The 16,571-nt window shown below is 46.3% G+C and overlaps 1 protein-coding gene across 3 annotated transcripts in view; it reads right to left on the bottom strand.

Annotated features, from left to right (window-relative positions):
* The window catches only part of ATG4A (autophagy related 4A cysteine peptidase), a 107,153-nt gene that overhangs the window by 2,583 nt on the left and 87,999 nt on the right, over nt 1–16,571 (bottom strand). For 2 of the 3 annotated variants that reach the window (XM_063937279.1, XM_063937281.1), the window contains 2 exons: nt 16,378–16,443; nt 6,685–6,796 (listed from right to left, as the gene is read on the bottom strand). In XM_063937279.1, coding sequence (XP_063793349.1) covers nt 6,685–6,796; nt 16,378–16,443 — 178 coding nt within the window. The remainder of the gene's footprint in view (nt 1–6,684; nt 6,797–16,377; nt 16,444–16,571) is intronic. The other variant, XM_063937280.1, reaches the window with a different exon arrangement.

Here is a 16,571-nt window from a genome sequence, read left to right as displayed (position 1 = left end):
CTAAACCAACGAGCAGAACTGACATGAAAGGAGGATGACATAGGATATCCAGAGCACAGCGCTGTACAAGTCTCAGATGACATGCGAGGTAGACCGTTCCATAATAGCTAGGGCATGAAGTCCCTTCCCTCTTCCCTATTTGGCAAACTGTATCACTAACATGCATATAATAAACAGATATGTGATAACGTCCCATTAAGGGGATCCGGTCTGAAGATCGACAGTGTCTAGGTCGACAATGTTTAGGTCGACCACTATAGGTCGACAGTCACTAGGTCGACATGGATGGAAGGTCGACAGGGTTTCTAGGTCGACATGTGCTAGGTCGACAGGTCTAAAGGTCGACATGAGTTTTTCACATTTTGTTTCTTTTTTTGAATTTTTTCATACTTAACGATCCACGTGGACTACGATTGGAACGGTAAAGTGTGCCGAGCGAAGCGGTAGCGGAGCGAAGGCACCATGCGAGGGGACGCGGTGCACTAATTTGGGATCCCGGTCACTCTACGAAGAAAACGACACAAAAAAATAAATAAATCCTCATGTCGACCTTTAGACCTAGCACATGTCGACCTAGAAACCCTGTCGACCTTCCATCCATGTCGACCTAGTGACTGTCGACCTATAGTGGTCGACCTAAACATTGTCGACCTAGACACTGTCGATTTGATGAACCACACCCCCCATTAAGACACAGAGTTCATCAGTATTAGGGGTATATTCAATTACAGTCGGATCCATTCCAACATGCATTTGTTGGAATGGATCCGACAAGGGCTATTCAATGACCATCTCAATCTGACTCTTTTTTAAAGTCGAATTGAGATGAGGGAGCCGAGAGGAGGAGGCGGGGGGTAGACAGGGGAGAGCAGCGCTACAGCAGCATAGTAGGAGGATGTGGCACCTCGCGGCAGAGTCCACCCGGCTCCAGCAAGCGAGACCTCACTGCTGGAGCTGGGTGGACGCTGTCGTGAGCGGCGACTGTGCCACATCCTCCTGCTACGATGCTGTAGCTGCTGCTCTCCCCCGTCTCCCCCCGTTTTCCCGCTGCTCTCCCCCCTCTCGGCGCCGTCATCTCAATCCGACCTTTTTTAAAGTCGGATTGAGATGGTCGGAAACAGGGCCAAAACCTGTCGGATTATTCCGCCGATCCACATGCTTTCCGACAAGTCGAATTACCCGACTTGTCGGATAAAAAAAGAATAGGTTGGAACCGCTTTCCGACATGAAAAAGTCGAAAACTGCTGTCTTTCCGACAAGACGGAAATTTCAACTTCAATTGAATATACCCCTTAGTCTCTATAAATTTCTTGATTAGCAGTTTCTCTGTCAGACATTTCTAGAGATCTGCACAGAGAGTCCCTGGTCTCAGCCCTTTCCCTTCCTGTAAGAATTTCTGATGCATGATAAAATGAGAACTCACAGATCTCTCATGTTGCACCATTCTGCAAAATTGCTATGCTGCCAAGTAGCCCTGCTTCTAGACTGCAGTAATGTACTGTCTGTTTGTCTGTCACATAATGAGATTTCATTATGAACCTTTAGGGGCATATTCAATTAAGTGGGGTATTTTGGCCACAACAAAATCTTTGGACCTCGGGCCTAATCTTGAATTACTGCGGGCATGCGTGCTCTCAATACCCGTGGTATGCAATAAAAAAAAAATAGGGTTAGGTGTAGTGTAGTATGCACGGGGAGGTAGTGTAGTGTAATGCATGTGGGGAGCTGGTGCAGGGTGAGCGGTAGTGCAGTGTGTGTGGGGAGGGGGTGCAGGGTGAGAGGTAGTACCTGTGCCCAGTCAGCGCTGCCTACGACGCTGGAGAAGAGACGATTTTGTGAAGAAGGATAGTGTCCAAAGGGTTCCAAAGCAAGTTCTGCCAATTTTTCCTTTAAATATGGATTTTAGGAAAAAAGGAGATTTATGGTACACTTACCACAGTTAAATCTCTTTCTGCGAGGAACACTGGGTTCCACAGGGAATACATCGGGGTGTAGCACTGGATCTTGATCCAGAGGTATCAACAGGCTAAAGCTTCGACTGTTCCCAGGATGCATTGCAGGGCCTTCTCTATAACTCCGCCTCTGGGCACTGGAGCTCAGTTTCGTTTACCAGTTCAATGCAGTAGCAGGTAAAAGAGAAGGCAGATGTTAGTCACATAGAACCACGTTCTCACGACAGGAGAAGGGACCAGCGGCTAACACCATACAAACCCCAAGAAGCTAAGTGCGTCAGGGTGGGCGCCCTGTGGAACCCAGTGTACCTCGCAGAAAGAGATTTAACTATGGTAAGTCTACCATAAATCTCCTTTTCTGCAGTGGGTTACATATACATCGGGGATGTCCTAAAGCAGTTCCTCATGGGAGGGGACGCACAGTAGCGGGTACAAGAACCCGGCGTCCAAAGGAAGCATCCTGGGAGGCGGAAGTATCAAAGGCATAGAACCTGATGACCGTGTTCACTGAGGACCACGTAGCCGCTTTGCACAATTGTTCAGCGGATGCGCCACGGCGGGCCACCCAAGAAGGTCCAACAGACCGAGTAGAATAGGCTTTAATAGCAGCAGGAGCTGGGAGCCCAGCCTGCGCATAGGCTTGTGCAATCACCATTCTAATCCATCTCGCCAAGGTTTGCTTATTCGCAGGCCAGCCACGTCTGTGAAAACCAAACAGTACAAAAAGGGAATCTGACCTCCTGACAGAGGCAGACCTCTCCACGTATATACAGAGAGCCCGCTCCACATCCAAAGACTGCTCTTTGGAGGATAAACCAGAAGAGACGAAGGCCGGAACCACAATCTCTTGGTTAAGGTGAAAAGATGACACCATCTTAGGCAAATAACCAGGGCGAGTTCGAAGAACTGCCCGGACACTGTGAAATATCACAAAGGGCGGACAACAGGACAAAGCGCCTAAGTCCGAAACCCTCCTAGCAGAGGCAATAGCCAGTAGAAACAGGACCTTAAGCGTAAACCATTTAAGGTCCACAGACTCAAGAGGTTCAAATGGAGACTCTTGCAGGGCATTCAGGACAATAGACAGATCCCATGGAGCCACAAGAGGTACACAGGGAGGCTGAATCCGTAAAACACCCTGAAAGTAAGTATGAACGTCATGAATAGACGCAATTTTCCTCTGAAACCACACGACAAGGCGGATATATGAACCTTGGGGGAGGCCAGACGAAGGCCTAAGTCCAGGCCTTGTTACAGTATAGCCAGAAGTCTGGAAGTTCTGAATTTGTATGCGTCGTAATTCTTAGCAGCACACTAGGTGAAGTAAGAATTCCAGACCCTGTAATAAATACGTGCAGAGGCTGGTTTACAGGCCTTCAGCATAGTTTGGATAACCGCCTCGGAAAACCCTTTGGCCCTCAGGAGCTATGCTTCAAGAGCCACGCGGTCAAAGCCAGTCTGCCCAGGTCCGGGTAGACACAAGGGCCCTGTACGAGAAGGTCTGGGCGTTGAGGAAGTAGAAGAGGACGGTCCATCGACAGACCCTGCAGGTCTGAAAACCAATGCCGTCTGGGCCACACCAGAGCGACCAGAAGTAGTATTCCTCCTTCTTGTTTGAACTTCCGTAGTACCCTGGGCAGGAGTGACACCGGAGGGAACACGTAGGGCAGCCGAAAGGTCCATGGAATTGCCAGTGCGTCCACAAACGCTGCTTGAGGATCCCTTGTCCTTGAGCCGAAGACCGGAACTTTGAGATTGTGTCAAGACGCCATCAGGTCTACATCTGGTAGCCTAGGACGAATTGACAACAGGGACAATATGTGGCTGCAATGGCACAGGAGGTCCCTTAGGGGGCGTAAGACGTGTGACAAGAGTATAAGTAGAGTCGAAAACGCCGCCCAAGGTGGCTCCTGATTGGCTACAGGAGCAGTGGGCTGACTGGGAGATGTATGGCACTCAGTACACAGACCATCAGTTAAAACGTTCCCCTCAGGTAAATTATTTGCGCAAGCACTGCATGATGCAGGAGCGTCCGCGGATTTCCCGCCCTTTATGGCAGACATTATAGTGAATGTAGCTGTAGAGCATGACAGTACAATATAGCCAGAAAAATACCTGCAAAACACTCCCTTATTTATGTGACAGTAAATAAAGAGGATAAATGCGGTATGAGGTGACTGACTGCGCAGTAAAATCCACTTAACAGTATATACTGCGCAGAACTATATATGAGACCCTGACGCACCTAGCCCCCATACTCATCTTGGCCTCTCTGCTGTGCCTAGGCACACCATGGTTTATTAGCATAAGCCTTTCATCTATTGTTCTCAGCTGCAATACAATACAGAGAGAACAATACATCAGGAAATAAAGTCATTACAGCAGGGGATTAAGTCCGACTGCCTTGGCTCAGTTAATCCTATTAAAGGCCAAGATAAAGATGGCTCCGTCTGTAAGTGGCTGTAAAATCACAGCGCTGATGAAGCAGGCGGATTTACAGAGGAGACTTTGCCCTACAGCTACGGAGACCAGATGCAGCTGCTTGAGAAGATGGCGCCCAAATCTCAGTCAGGGAGTGAGGGAGAGTGAGAAGCAGCTCCAGGGCGGGAACACCAGCAGTAGATGGCGCCCGGAGCTGGGGGAGGGGCTACAGGTCTTTATCCCCTATGCTGGTCCTCACCACCGGGTACTGTGGAGCCTTATTAAAACGGATTTTACACAATCCGACCTGTGCTCCCTGCCCTGGTGGATATAGTGGGGTCCCTGTACCGACACAGTGTCCATGCCAGCGGCGCGGTCCATCTCCTGGGACCGTGACCGGAAACGCGATTTAGTGACGGATCCCGCCTGGGGGACCCTCTTACCTCCTCCCTAAGAAGCAGCCATGCGATCCTGGAAAGCTTCAGCGGTGGTGTGCCTGGGAACTGGAGCGCCTCCGCCGCAAGTACCCGGGAACTCGGCCAGCGGGAGTATGCGGTGCTGCTGGGGAGGTGAAGGAGCCACAGCATAGTATGACACAATGACATATAAAGTTCTGCTGCCCTTGAAGTCTTCTAAAAGCTCTTTTCAGGGCTGCCTATTGCAGCCCCCCCTGTTATGTGACCTGCTCTGCAGGCACCAACTTACAAACTGAGCTCCAGTGTCCGGAGGCGGGGTTATAGAGGAGGCCCAGCAATGCATCCTGGGAACAGTCAAAGCTTTAGCCTGTTGGTACCTCTGGATCAAGATCCAACTCTACACCCCAATGTATTCCCTGTGGAACACAGTGTACTACGCTGCAGAAATTGGACTTGTTCTGGCGATGCTCAAAAAAAATTGAGCACCGTGTGAAAAGATATAAAAACTGGACCCATTTGAATACCAAAAATCTCCCACCTGTGGGAAAAGCCCATCGGTGCTAGATGTTTTGAAAATTTGCTCCCAAATGAATATGCCTCTTACCATTACTGACATTGGGGACAGGTTGTCCACATGAAGGCACAGTAACATGCAACATGAGGTTAGGTTCTTGCTTTCTGAAGTAACAAAGGACCCTAATTCCAGGGTAGACTGGAGCAATATCTTCATTGTTGTACAGAATGTGTGATAAGATCCTTCATACATTTTCAGTTACCTTCTGCTCTTCTCTCAGCAATATAATCTCTGCCGAGATTCATCATATTCCTACACACCAGCTCCATGGATATGCTCAAGCACAATGCCGGATCCTGTGCATGAGTGCATTGATACACCGAAAGCAGAACTACTCACAGGTGTCTCCTCTGTACAACCACCCACTTCAGGAAAATCGCTCAAGTTTTCAAAACTATGGGGTAATTGTACAGAAGCCAAATACTTTTCCTATGTGTATGGAAAAACGTAACCGAGAAATACGGGCAATCTCCCATTTATAGTAGAGTACTAATGTATGCAATTCTTTTTCTTTGTATCTTTTTATTAGATGAGAGGAGAGGGCGTGTGATGGTACAGATGTATCCACATACCCCACTGGGCAAATCACGCCAAACAGCCCCATTTGGAGCAACTCTGACTACAATTTAGCCTCACCAGGCTTGCCGCCAGAGATTATTTTCTTAAAATATGTGTCTTATTTGCATCGATGATACGACAAAAGTACGATGCAAGGGTACTACTACTGCTGGCATTTCAGGTACTTCTGTGTACGACTCTGGGGCAGATGCATTAAGCCTGGAGAAGTGATAAAGCAGTGATAAGTGTAAGGTGGGCGCACCAGCCAATAAGCTCCTGTCATTTTTCAAACCCATAATGATTGGTTGGTGTGTTATCACCTTACACTTATCACTGCTTTATCACTTCTCCAGGTTAATACATCTACCCCATAGTCACTAATGTGGGGCAGAAGACAGTTTCCACAGAAGCGACCCAGGACATATATGGTTATACTTAAATCGGCGACTTTATACCAATTCCTTTATGACAATAGTAATAGTGCCTGGTACACTATAAGCAGCTTTGTATGCGGAAACTACTGTATGTAAATAAGACGCAAAATGCAGGAAAAAGTGTGAATCATTTCACTTCTAAGTCGCGCCAAGCAAGGTTTAATTTCTATGTTACAGTCACATGATAGAATGTGATGTGCACTGGCTCTCGGACCCCATCTATACCCCACTGTAAACAGCAACTCCAGTATCCCCTATGGATGACTGAGAAACTGAAATTAGAATTTTTTTTATTGGCATTCACTTTTCATTTGTTTAATCTCACTAACCTGCGCCTGTAGTGGTAACCTCTGGTTTCGTTGGCGGTATGAAAGGAGGCCAGTGAGGAGGGTGCTTTGGTACCAGTTCAAACATCCGCAAACTCTGTTGCTTCAATATTTCCTGGGGATAAAAATGTAACTATGTAATTGTCTTCCAAGCAGAAAATAAGAATTTACTTACCGATAATTCTATTTCTCGGAGTCCGTAGTGGATGCTGGGGTTCCTGAAAGGACCATGGGGAATAGCGGCTCCGCAGGAGACAGGGCACAAAAAGTAAAGCTTTAGGATCAGGTGGTGTGCACTGGCTCCTCCCCCTATGACCCTCCTCCAAGCCTCAGTTAGGTACTGTGCCCGGACGAGCGTACACAATAAGGAAGGATTTATGAATCCCGGGTAAGACTCATACCAGCCACACCAATCACACTGTACAACCTGTGATCTGAACCCAGTTAACAGTATGATAACAGCGGAGCCTCTGAAAGGATGGCTCACAACAATAATAACCCGATTTTTGTAACTATGTACAAGTAATGCAGATAATCCGCACTTGGGATGGGCGCCCAGCATCCACTACGGACTCCGAGAAATAGAATTATCGGTAAGTAAATTCTTATTTTCTCTATCGTCCTAGTGGATGCTGGGGTTCCTGAAAGGACCATGGGGATTATACCAAAGCTCCCAAACGGGCGGGAGAGTGCGGATGACTCTGCAGCACCGAATGAGAGAACTCCAGGTCCTCCTTAGCCAGGGTATCAAATTTGTAGGATTTTACAAACGTGTTTGCCCCTGACTAAATAGCCGCTCGGCAAAGTTGTAAAGCCGAGACCCCTCGGGCAGCCGCCCAAGATGAGCCCACCTTCCTTGTGGAATGGGCATTTACATATTTTGGCTGTGGCAGGCCTGCCACAGAATGTGCAAGCTGAATTGTATTACACATCCAACTAGCAAAAGTCTGCTTAAAAGCAAGAGCACCCAGTTTGTTGGGTGCATACAGGATAACAGCAAGTCAGTTTTCCTGACTCCAGCCGTCCTGGAACCTATATTTTCAGGGCCCTGACCACATCTAGCAACTTGGAGTCCTCCAAGTCCCTAGTAGGCGCAAGACACCACAATAAGCTGGTTCAGGTGAAACACTGACACCACCTTAGGGAGAGAACTGGGGACGAGTCCGCAGCTCTGCCCTGTCCGAATGGACAAACAGATATGGGCTTTTTTGAGAAAAAAACCACCAATTTGACACTCGCCTGGTCCAGGCCAGGTCCAAGAGCATGTTCACTTTTCATGTGAGATGCTTCAAATCCACAGATTTGACTGGTTTTAAACCAATGTGTTTTGAGGAATCCCAGAACTACGTTGAGATCCCACAGTGCCACTGGAGGCACAAAAGGGGGTTGTATATGCAATACTCCCTTGACAAACTTCTGGACTTCAGGAACTGAAGCCAATTCTTTCTGGAAGAAAAATCGACAGGGCCGAAATTTGAACCTTAATGGACCCCAATTTGAGGCCCATAGACACTCCTGTTTGCAAGAAATGCAGGAATCGACCGAGTTGAAATTTCTTCGTGGGGCCTTCCTGGCCTCACACCACGCAACATATTTTCGCCACATGTGGTGATAATGTTGTGCGGTCACCTCCTTTCTGGCTTTGACCAGGGTAGGAATGACCTCTTCCTGAATGCCTTTTCCCTTAGGATCCGGCGTTCCACCGCCATGCCGTCAAACGCAGCTGCGGTAAGTCTTGGAACAGACATGGTACTTGCTGAAACAAGTCCCTTCTTAGCGGCAGAGGCCATAAGTCCTCTGTGAGCATCTCTTGAAGTTCCGGGTACCAAGTCCTTCTTGGCCAATCCGGAGCCATGAGTATAGTTCTTACTCCTCTATGTCTTATAATTCTCAGTACCTTAGGTATGAAAAGCAGAGGATGGAACACATACACCGACTGGTACACCCACGGTGTTACCAGAACGTCCACAGCTATTGCCTGAGGGTCTCTTAACCTGGCGCAATACCTGTCCCGTTTTTTGTTCAGACGGGACGCCATCATGTCCACCTTTGGTAATTCCCAACGGTTTACAATTATGTGGAAAACTTCCCCATGAAGTTCCCACTCTGCCGGGTGGAGGTCGTGCCTACTGAGGAAGTCTGCTTCCCAGTTTCCATTCCCGGAATGAAACACTGCTGACAGTGCTATCACATGATTTTCCGCCCAGCGAAAAGTCCTTGCAGTTTTTGCCACTGCCCTCCTGCTTCTTGTGCCGCCCTGTCTATTTACGTGGGCGACTGCCGTGATGTTTTATCCCACTGGATCAATACCGGCTGACCTTGAAGCAGAGGTCTTGCTAAGCTTAGAGCATTATAAATTTACCCTTAGCTATATTTATGTGGAGAAAAATCTCCAGACTTGATCACACTCCCTGGAAATTTTTTCCTTGTGTGACTGCTCCCCAGGCTCTCGGGCTGGCCTCCGTGGTCACCAACATCCAAAACTGAATGCCGAATCTGCGGCCCTCTAGAAGATGAGCACTCTGTAACCACCACAGGAGAGACACCCTTGTCCTTGGATATAGGGTTATCCGCTGATGCATCTGAAGATGCGATCCGGACCATTTGTCCAGCAGATCCCACTGAAAAGTTCTTGCATGAAATCTGCCGACTGGAATTGCTTCGAAGGAAGTCACCATTTTTTTACCATGGCCCTTGTGCAATGATGCACTGATTTTAGGAGGTTCCTGACTAGCTCGGATAACTCCCTGGCTTTCTCTTCCGGGAGAAACACCTTTTTCTGGACTGTGTCCAGAATCATCCCTAAGCACAGGAGACTTGTTGTCGGGATCAGCTGCGATTTTGGAATATTTAGAATCCACCCCTGCTGTTGTAACAGTATCCGAGATAGTGCTACTCCGACCTCCAACTGTTCCCTGGACTTTGCCCTTATCAGGAGATCGTCCAAGTAAGGGATAATTAAGACGCCTTTTCTTCGAAGAAGAACCATCATTTCGGCCATTACCTTGGTAAAGACCCGGGGTGCCGTAGACAATCCAAACGGCAGCGTCTGAAACTGATAGTGACAGTTCTGTACCACGAACCTGAGGTACCCTTAGTGATAAGGGCAAATTTGGGACATGGAGGTAAGCATCCCTGATGTCTCGGGACACCAGATAGTCCCCTTCTTCCCGGTTCGTTATCACTGCTCTGAGTGACTCCATCTTGATTTGAACCTTTGTAAGTGTTCAAATTTTTTTAGATTTAGAATAGGTCTCACCTAGCCTTCTGGCTTCAGTACCACAATATAGTGTGGAATAATACCCCTTTTCTTGTTGTAGGAGGGGTAATTTAATTATCACCTGCTGGGAATACAGCTCGTGAATTTTTTCCCATACTGCCTCCTTGTCGGAGGGAGACCTTGGTAAAGCAGACTTCAGGAGCCTGCGCAGGGGAAACGTCTCGACATTCCAAACTGTACCCCTGGGATACTACTTATAGGATCCAGGGGTCCTGTACGGTCTCAGCGTCATGCTGAGAGCTTGTCAGAAGCGGTGGAACGCTTCTGTTCCTGGGAATGGGCTGCCTGCTGCAGTCTTCTTCCCTTTCCTCTATCCCTGGGCAGATATGACTCTTATAGGGACGAAAGGACTGAAGCTGAAAAGACGGTGTCTTTTTCTGCAGAGATGTGACTTAGGGTAAAAACGGTGGATTTTCCAGCAGTTGCCGTGGCCACCAGGTCCGATGGACCGACCCCAAATAACTCCTCTTCCTTTATACGGCAATACACCTTTGTGCCGTTTGGAATCTGCATCACCTGACCACTGTCGTGTCCATAAACATCTTCTGGCAGATATGGACATCGCACTTACTCTTGATGCCAGAGTGCAAATATCCCTCTGTGCATCTCGCATATATAGAAATACATCCTTTAAATGCTCTATAGTCAAAAAAATACTGTCCCTGTCAAGGGTATCAATATTTTTAGTCAGGGAATCCGACCAAGCCACCCCAGCTCTGCACATCCAGGCTGAGACGATCGCTGGTCGCAGTATAACACCAGTATGTGTGTATATACTTTTTATGATATTTTTCCAGCCTCCTGTCAGCCGGCTCCTTGAGGACGGCCCTATCTATAGACGGTACCGCCACTTGTTCTGATAAGCGTGTGAGCGCCTTATCCACCCTAAGGGGTGTTTCCCAACGCGCCCTAACTTCTGGCGGGAAAGGGTATACCGCCCATATTTTCTATCGGGGGGAACCCACGCATCATCACACACTTCATTTAATTTATCTGATTCAGGAAAAACTACGGTAGTTTTTTCACATCCCACATAATACCCTCTTTTGTGGTACTTGTAGTATCAGAAATATGTAACACCTCCTTCATTGCCCTTAACGTGTGGCCCTAATAAGGAATACGTTTGTTTATTCACCGTCGACACTGGATTCAGTGTCCCTGTCTGTGTCGACCGACTAAAGTAAACGGGCGTTTTAAAACCCCTGACGGTGTTTTTGAGACGTCTGGACCGGTACTAATTGTTTGTCGGCCGTCTCATGTCGTCAACCGACCTTGGCGCGTGTTGACATTATCACGTAATTCCCTAAATAAGCCATCCATTCCGGTGTCGACTCCCTAGAGAGTGACATCACCATTACAGGCAATTGCTCCGCCTCCTCACCAACATCGTCCTCATACATGTCGACACACACGTACCGACACACAGCACACACACAGGGAATGCTCTGATAGAGGACAGGACCCACTAGCCCTTTGGAGAGACAGAGGGAGAGTTTGCCAGCACACACCAAAAACGCTATAATTATATAGGGACAACCTTATATAAGTGTTTTCCCTTATAGCATCTTTTTTTATATATTTCTAACGCCAAATTAGTGCCCCCCCCTCTCTGTTTTAACCCTGTTTCTGTAGTGCAGTGCAGGGGAGAGCCTGGGAGCCTTCCCTCCAGCCTTTCTGTGAGGGAAAATGGCGCTGTGTGCTGAGGAGATAGGCCCTGCCCCTTTTTCGGCGGCCTCGTCTCCCGCTCTTAACGGATTCTGGCAGGGGTTAAATATCTCCATATAGCCCCCGGAGGCTATATGTGAGGTATTTTTAGCCAAAAAAGGTTTTCATTTGCCTCCCAGGGCGCCCCCCTCCCAGCGCCCTGCACCCTCAGTGACTGCCGTGTGAAGTGTGCTGAGAGGAAAATGGCGCACAGCTGCAGTGCTGTGCGCTACCTTAAGAAGACTGAGGAGTCTTCTGCCGCCGATTCTGGACCTCTTCTCGTTTCAGCATCTGCAAGGGGGCCGGCGGCGAGGCTCCGGTGACCATCCAGGCTGTACCTGTGATCGTCCCTCTGGAGCTAATGTCCAGTAGCCAAGAAGCCAATCCATCCTGCACGCAGGTGAGTTCACTTCTTCTCCCCTAAGTCCCTCGTTGCAGTGATCCTGTTGCCAGCAGGACTCACTGTAAAATAAAAAACCTAAGCTAAACTTTTCTAAGCAGCTCTTTAGGAGAGCCACCTAGATTGCACCCTTCTCGGCCGGGCACAAAAATCTAACTGAGGCTTGGAGGAGGGTCATAGGGGGAGGAGCCAGTGCACACCACCTGATCCTAAAGCTTTACTTTTTGTGCCCTGTCTCCTGCGGAGCCGCTATTCCCCATGGTCCTTTCAGGAACCCCAGCATCCACTAGGACGATAGAGAAATGAATTAATGATTTGTAGCTCTTCTTATTGATGCTTAGTTGCTGGGGCTTGGTAAACATAAAGACATTATAATTTGTGTATAATATATGAAAAGAAATGTGTGACCTCAGTAAATAATAGCCAAGCCTGCTTATTCCTGAGAGAGAAAAAGATTGAAATCAATTGTACGCAATAAAATCCATCCAGCATAAAAAAAGACAGCTAAGTGGATTTACCTTTTCTACCTAGCATGAGTTTGGGCAGAATTAAACACCTCAGTCTAAATGATAGGCTTGCTACAGTATGTCACACAGACAGAGTATTGCCACATAATGCTACAACATACAGATGTGTCCTCATACACCTAGCCTCAATCCGCCATACCACGTGAGTGAGCTGGTCCTTGGAGTGTAGCATCTCTTAAGTGGACACACATCTTTATCACAATGTGATGCGACTAAACCTCTTCAATAATATTGCACTGATTAATCTGATGTGCAACACTTGTGTATCTGTGATGTAAAAGTTATTTTGAAGTCCTTATGGGCACTTCATCAAATGGTGGATGCCTTCTATCTTAACTAGTGGACCTATCCCAAAGTGGTCCAGATTAACCGAGAAATGTGAGAGTGTGAAGAAGATGACACTACCACAAATGGGGGTGGGGTGAAGACAGTCGGGCACAAGAGGATAATTATTCTTAGCTGATGAATATGAGCCCTTCATCCAAAGATGATCTGCTTCAGACAATAGATAAGTCACTCATGGGTATATTCAAAATAAAACATGAAAAGGTCATAATGTGTAGTAACTTCTAGACAGCAATCTTATGTGGCACACATTTTTTGTGAACATTTGAGCTGTTTTTACATTAGTGTCAACCAATTGGCATACATCACGTACAATGTAAATAGGTTTGCTACACATGTAATGGTATCATTGTGTACTGGTGTAAGCAGATATTGATCTGTCGCCAAGAAAAGCTAAATATTCATATGTTATCCTAGATCAACACAACCAACTTACACAGACAGAGGTATGTTAAGGGTTAGGGTTAAAACAAATGATCCAAAAAATGACCAGAATAAAAGTGGTCCTACCTTCCTCTGGAATATGGCACTATCTTCCTAAGTGATAGCTCCTCGGCCAACATGTTTCGAGAATAACACTCTTTAACAAGGTGATAAAGTGTTATAAAGAATGTTATACTCGAAACGCATTGGCCGAGGAGGTATCACTTAGGAGGATAGTGCTATATTCCAGAGGAAGGTAGGACAACTTTTATTATGGTCATTTTTTGGATCATTTGTTTTAACCCTTTTCTGGGTACAATTGGCTAACCTTGGGAGCAGTTTTCCAGACCTCTGCTCCTTCCAAATTTACTGTGTGTCTCTACCCCTTCAGGTAGAAGTCACTTCCCCTGTGCAATACTTGTTTTAAGTTTTTTATTATTTGTTGTTACTTGGATTTTATCCGTGTGCTTGTCGTGTGTAATAAATACATCTTGTTTATGTTAAACACACTGACTCTGGATCGCTTGGGCACAAAAAAGATACCTTTACGTGTGAAACTGCGCAACTTTGATTGTGAGTCTTTGGTATGAATCTACCTATTTACAGTTTAAAGATACCTTGATGTGTGTCAACATACCTCTATCTGTGTAAGTTAGTTGTGTTGATCTAGGATAACATATGAATATTTCGCTTTTCTTGGCGACAGATCAATATCTGCTTACACAAGTACACAAAGATACCTTTATATGTGTAGCAAACCTACTTACATTGTACGAGAGGTATGCCAATTGGTTCACACTATTGAATACACTGCTCAAATGTTCACAAAAAATGTGTGCCACATAAGATTGCTGTCTAGAAGTTACTACACATTATGGCCTTTTCATGTTTTATTTGAATATACCCATGAGTGATTTATCTATTGTCTGAAGCAGATCATATTTGGATGAAGGGCTCATATTCATCAGCTAAGTATAATTAGCCTCTTGTGCCCGACTGTCATCACCCCATCCCCATTTGTGGTAGCGCTATCTTCTTCACACTCCCACATTTCTTACTTGTGTATCTGTGTCCGTCTGAGTCTGTATATGAAGCAAAATGGAATTTGGCATGAGAAAAAAGCTGCGGCCGCTGCATCATATGCATCATATGCAGATTCAGACTCAGTCACGCACAGATGTACAAGTGTCACATATCATATTAATCAGTGCAGTCTTGTGAGGCGGTTTTACCATATCTCATTGCAAGGAAGATACACATTGACAACAAAAAGACAGGAGTGAGATCTTGGTTAATATATGCTCCGTGTTCACAAATCCCTTGTCCACACAGCCTCAATGATACAGAGTGCTTTAAGCAGGTGGTGCTAGCTGATCTCTGGACTGCGGGTGGACTGACTCTGGTACTTCAACTTCCCTCGTACCGTTGTGGTGTCCGGAACCTCCGGTGCTTTCCTTTGTGCCATCTTGGGAGGGTAACTAGAAGATATCCAATATCAGCACCCCTTTCTTTCCACTGGCAGTGGTTACATGCTTGTTTGTTTACGAATTTTGTGAGTGTTCTATGTAAAATAAATATGTTGTCCCTGTGAAATTGATCTGCACTATGACCTCTTCTTCTTTATTGAGAAAAAGAAGCACTCTGTCTTTTCATAAGGATACTTATGTAAGGATTTAATTGTGGTGTTTGCGCCTACTTTAAACGCTTTTTTTGTTGTCATTTACTCTTGGAATTTTGTGTGAAGGTTCCCTGTTTATTAGTGGGCTGCATTTACATCATAGGCAGCGCATTTGTACAATAACTTCTCTGTAAAAGGAAGATACACATTGGCACAAAAATACCCCAAAAAGGTGCTCAATGCAATACGGGTTGAACAGACCTGGCGCGCCAAGACAGGATGTTTGATGCGATTTCAGCAACAGTGTATTAGAACTCATCTGTAGATGAAGAGAATATCTGACATGCTAATGTAATTAGGGTAGAGATTATATGCTAACTTCATCTAAGATGAAAAGCTCCTGAAATAGGATTATGCAAGACAGTAGCATCAGTTGAGCCAATATGCCGACAAGGGATTCAGTAGTTTTACCAGCGGATGGGATGCCGGCTGACAATATCCCGACAGCGGCATCCCACCCATCAGAATGCCAGCAGCGGGGCGGGAGCTAAGAGTCCCCTTCCGGGCTCGCCACAGGATCTATTCCCACTCTATGGGAATAGCCCTGGTGCGCCGGCTGCATTGTCAGCTGGCGGGATTCCAGCATCGGTATCCTGAACACCGGGATCCCGACAGACGGCAAATTAAACGCATCCCGCTGACAAGGGGAGACCTTTAGAAAAAAAATAAAAACCCATAAAATAAAGTGATCAGATTTGTGATCAAAGGTAGAAAAAAAAAGTAATAACTACTTAATTGGCTAATATTTTTTCCAAAAATAACTCTCCGAAATTGTCTGGGTATTTTTATGATTGAATTAGTTTAAGAACATTTATTTAAATTATATCCAATACAAATTAAAAACAACAACCCTAATTTAAAAAAAAACACTTTATTTTTTGGTGTGTAAACATCGGTATAAACATCGATGGCCAACATATCAGACCATTGATGATCGGACCATCGCAACCTCTCTGCAGCGTCAGGTGGAAACATGGAAAGCGAGGGGCTGCTTTTTAACATTTCCCCAGCGGCTGCTAATCTCTGTAGCCATGGAGGGAGTGCTGCCTGATCAGCAGTGATCGCAGCATGGCAGGCAGAAAGCAGAGGGACTGCAAGTCGCACAGTGTGTTTCTGCCTGGTCGCCAGATCCGGCCATGTCAGGGAAAGCCCAGACTGGTATGGTGGCACCTGATGCGATCACGTCAACCAAGTGGTTAAAAGCCCCCAGAAAACGGTAGTCATCTCTTAGGTACCTGTGCATGCGCTATTTATCTTTTAATGTTTAATGTATCTTTCTATGTTTAGCTGGAAGTCAATCCAGAGCCAACCAACAATGGCAATTCCAAGAAATACTTACAGCACTTACCTTTTCTACTGTACTACACCATTTATCAAACTCTGCTTCTTCCTTGCAAAAGAATCCCTGAAGGAAATGGTATAGAATAGCAAGACTGGAATAAATATATCATATTTTTGTTTTATTCTTATTACCAAGCTTAGGGCCTGATTCAGATTTGGAATCAAGGCAGAAACAGCATGTAAGTTTGTGTC

The sequence above is a fragment of the Pseudophryne corroboree genome, chromosome 8 (genome assembly GCF_028390025.1).
Source record: "Pseudophryne corroboree isolate aPseCor3 chromosome 8, aPseCor3.hap2, whole genome shotgun sequence".
Taxonomy (NCBI): domain Eukaryota; kingdom Metazoa; phylum Chordata; class Amphibia; order Anura; family Myobatrachidae; genus Pseudophryne; species Pseudophryne corroboree.
This window is presented reverse-complemented; position numbering and strand designations above follow the sequence as displayed.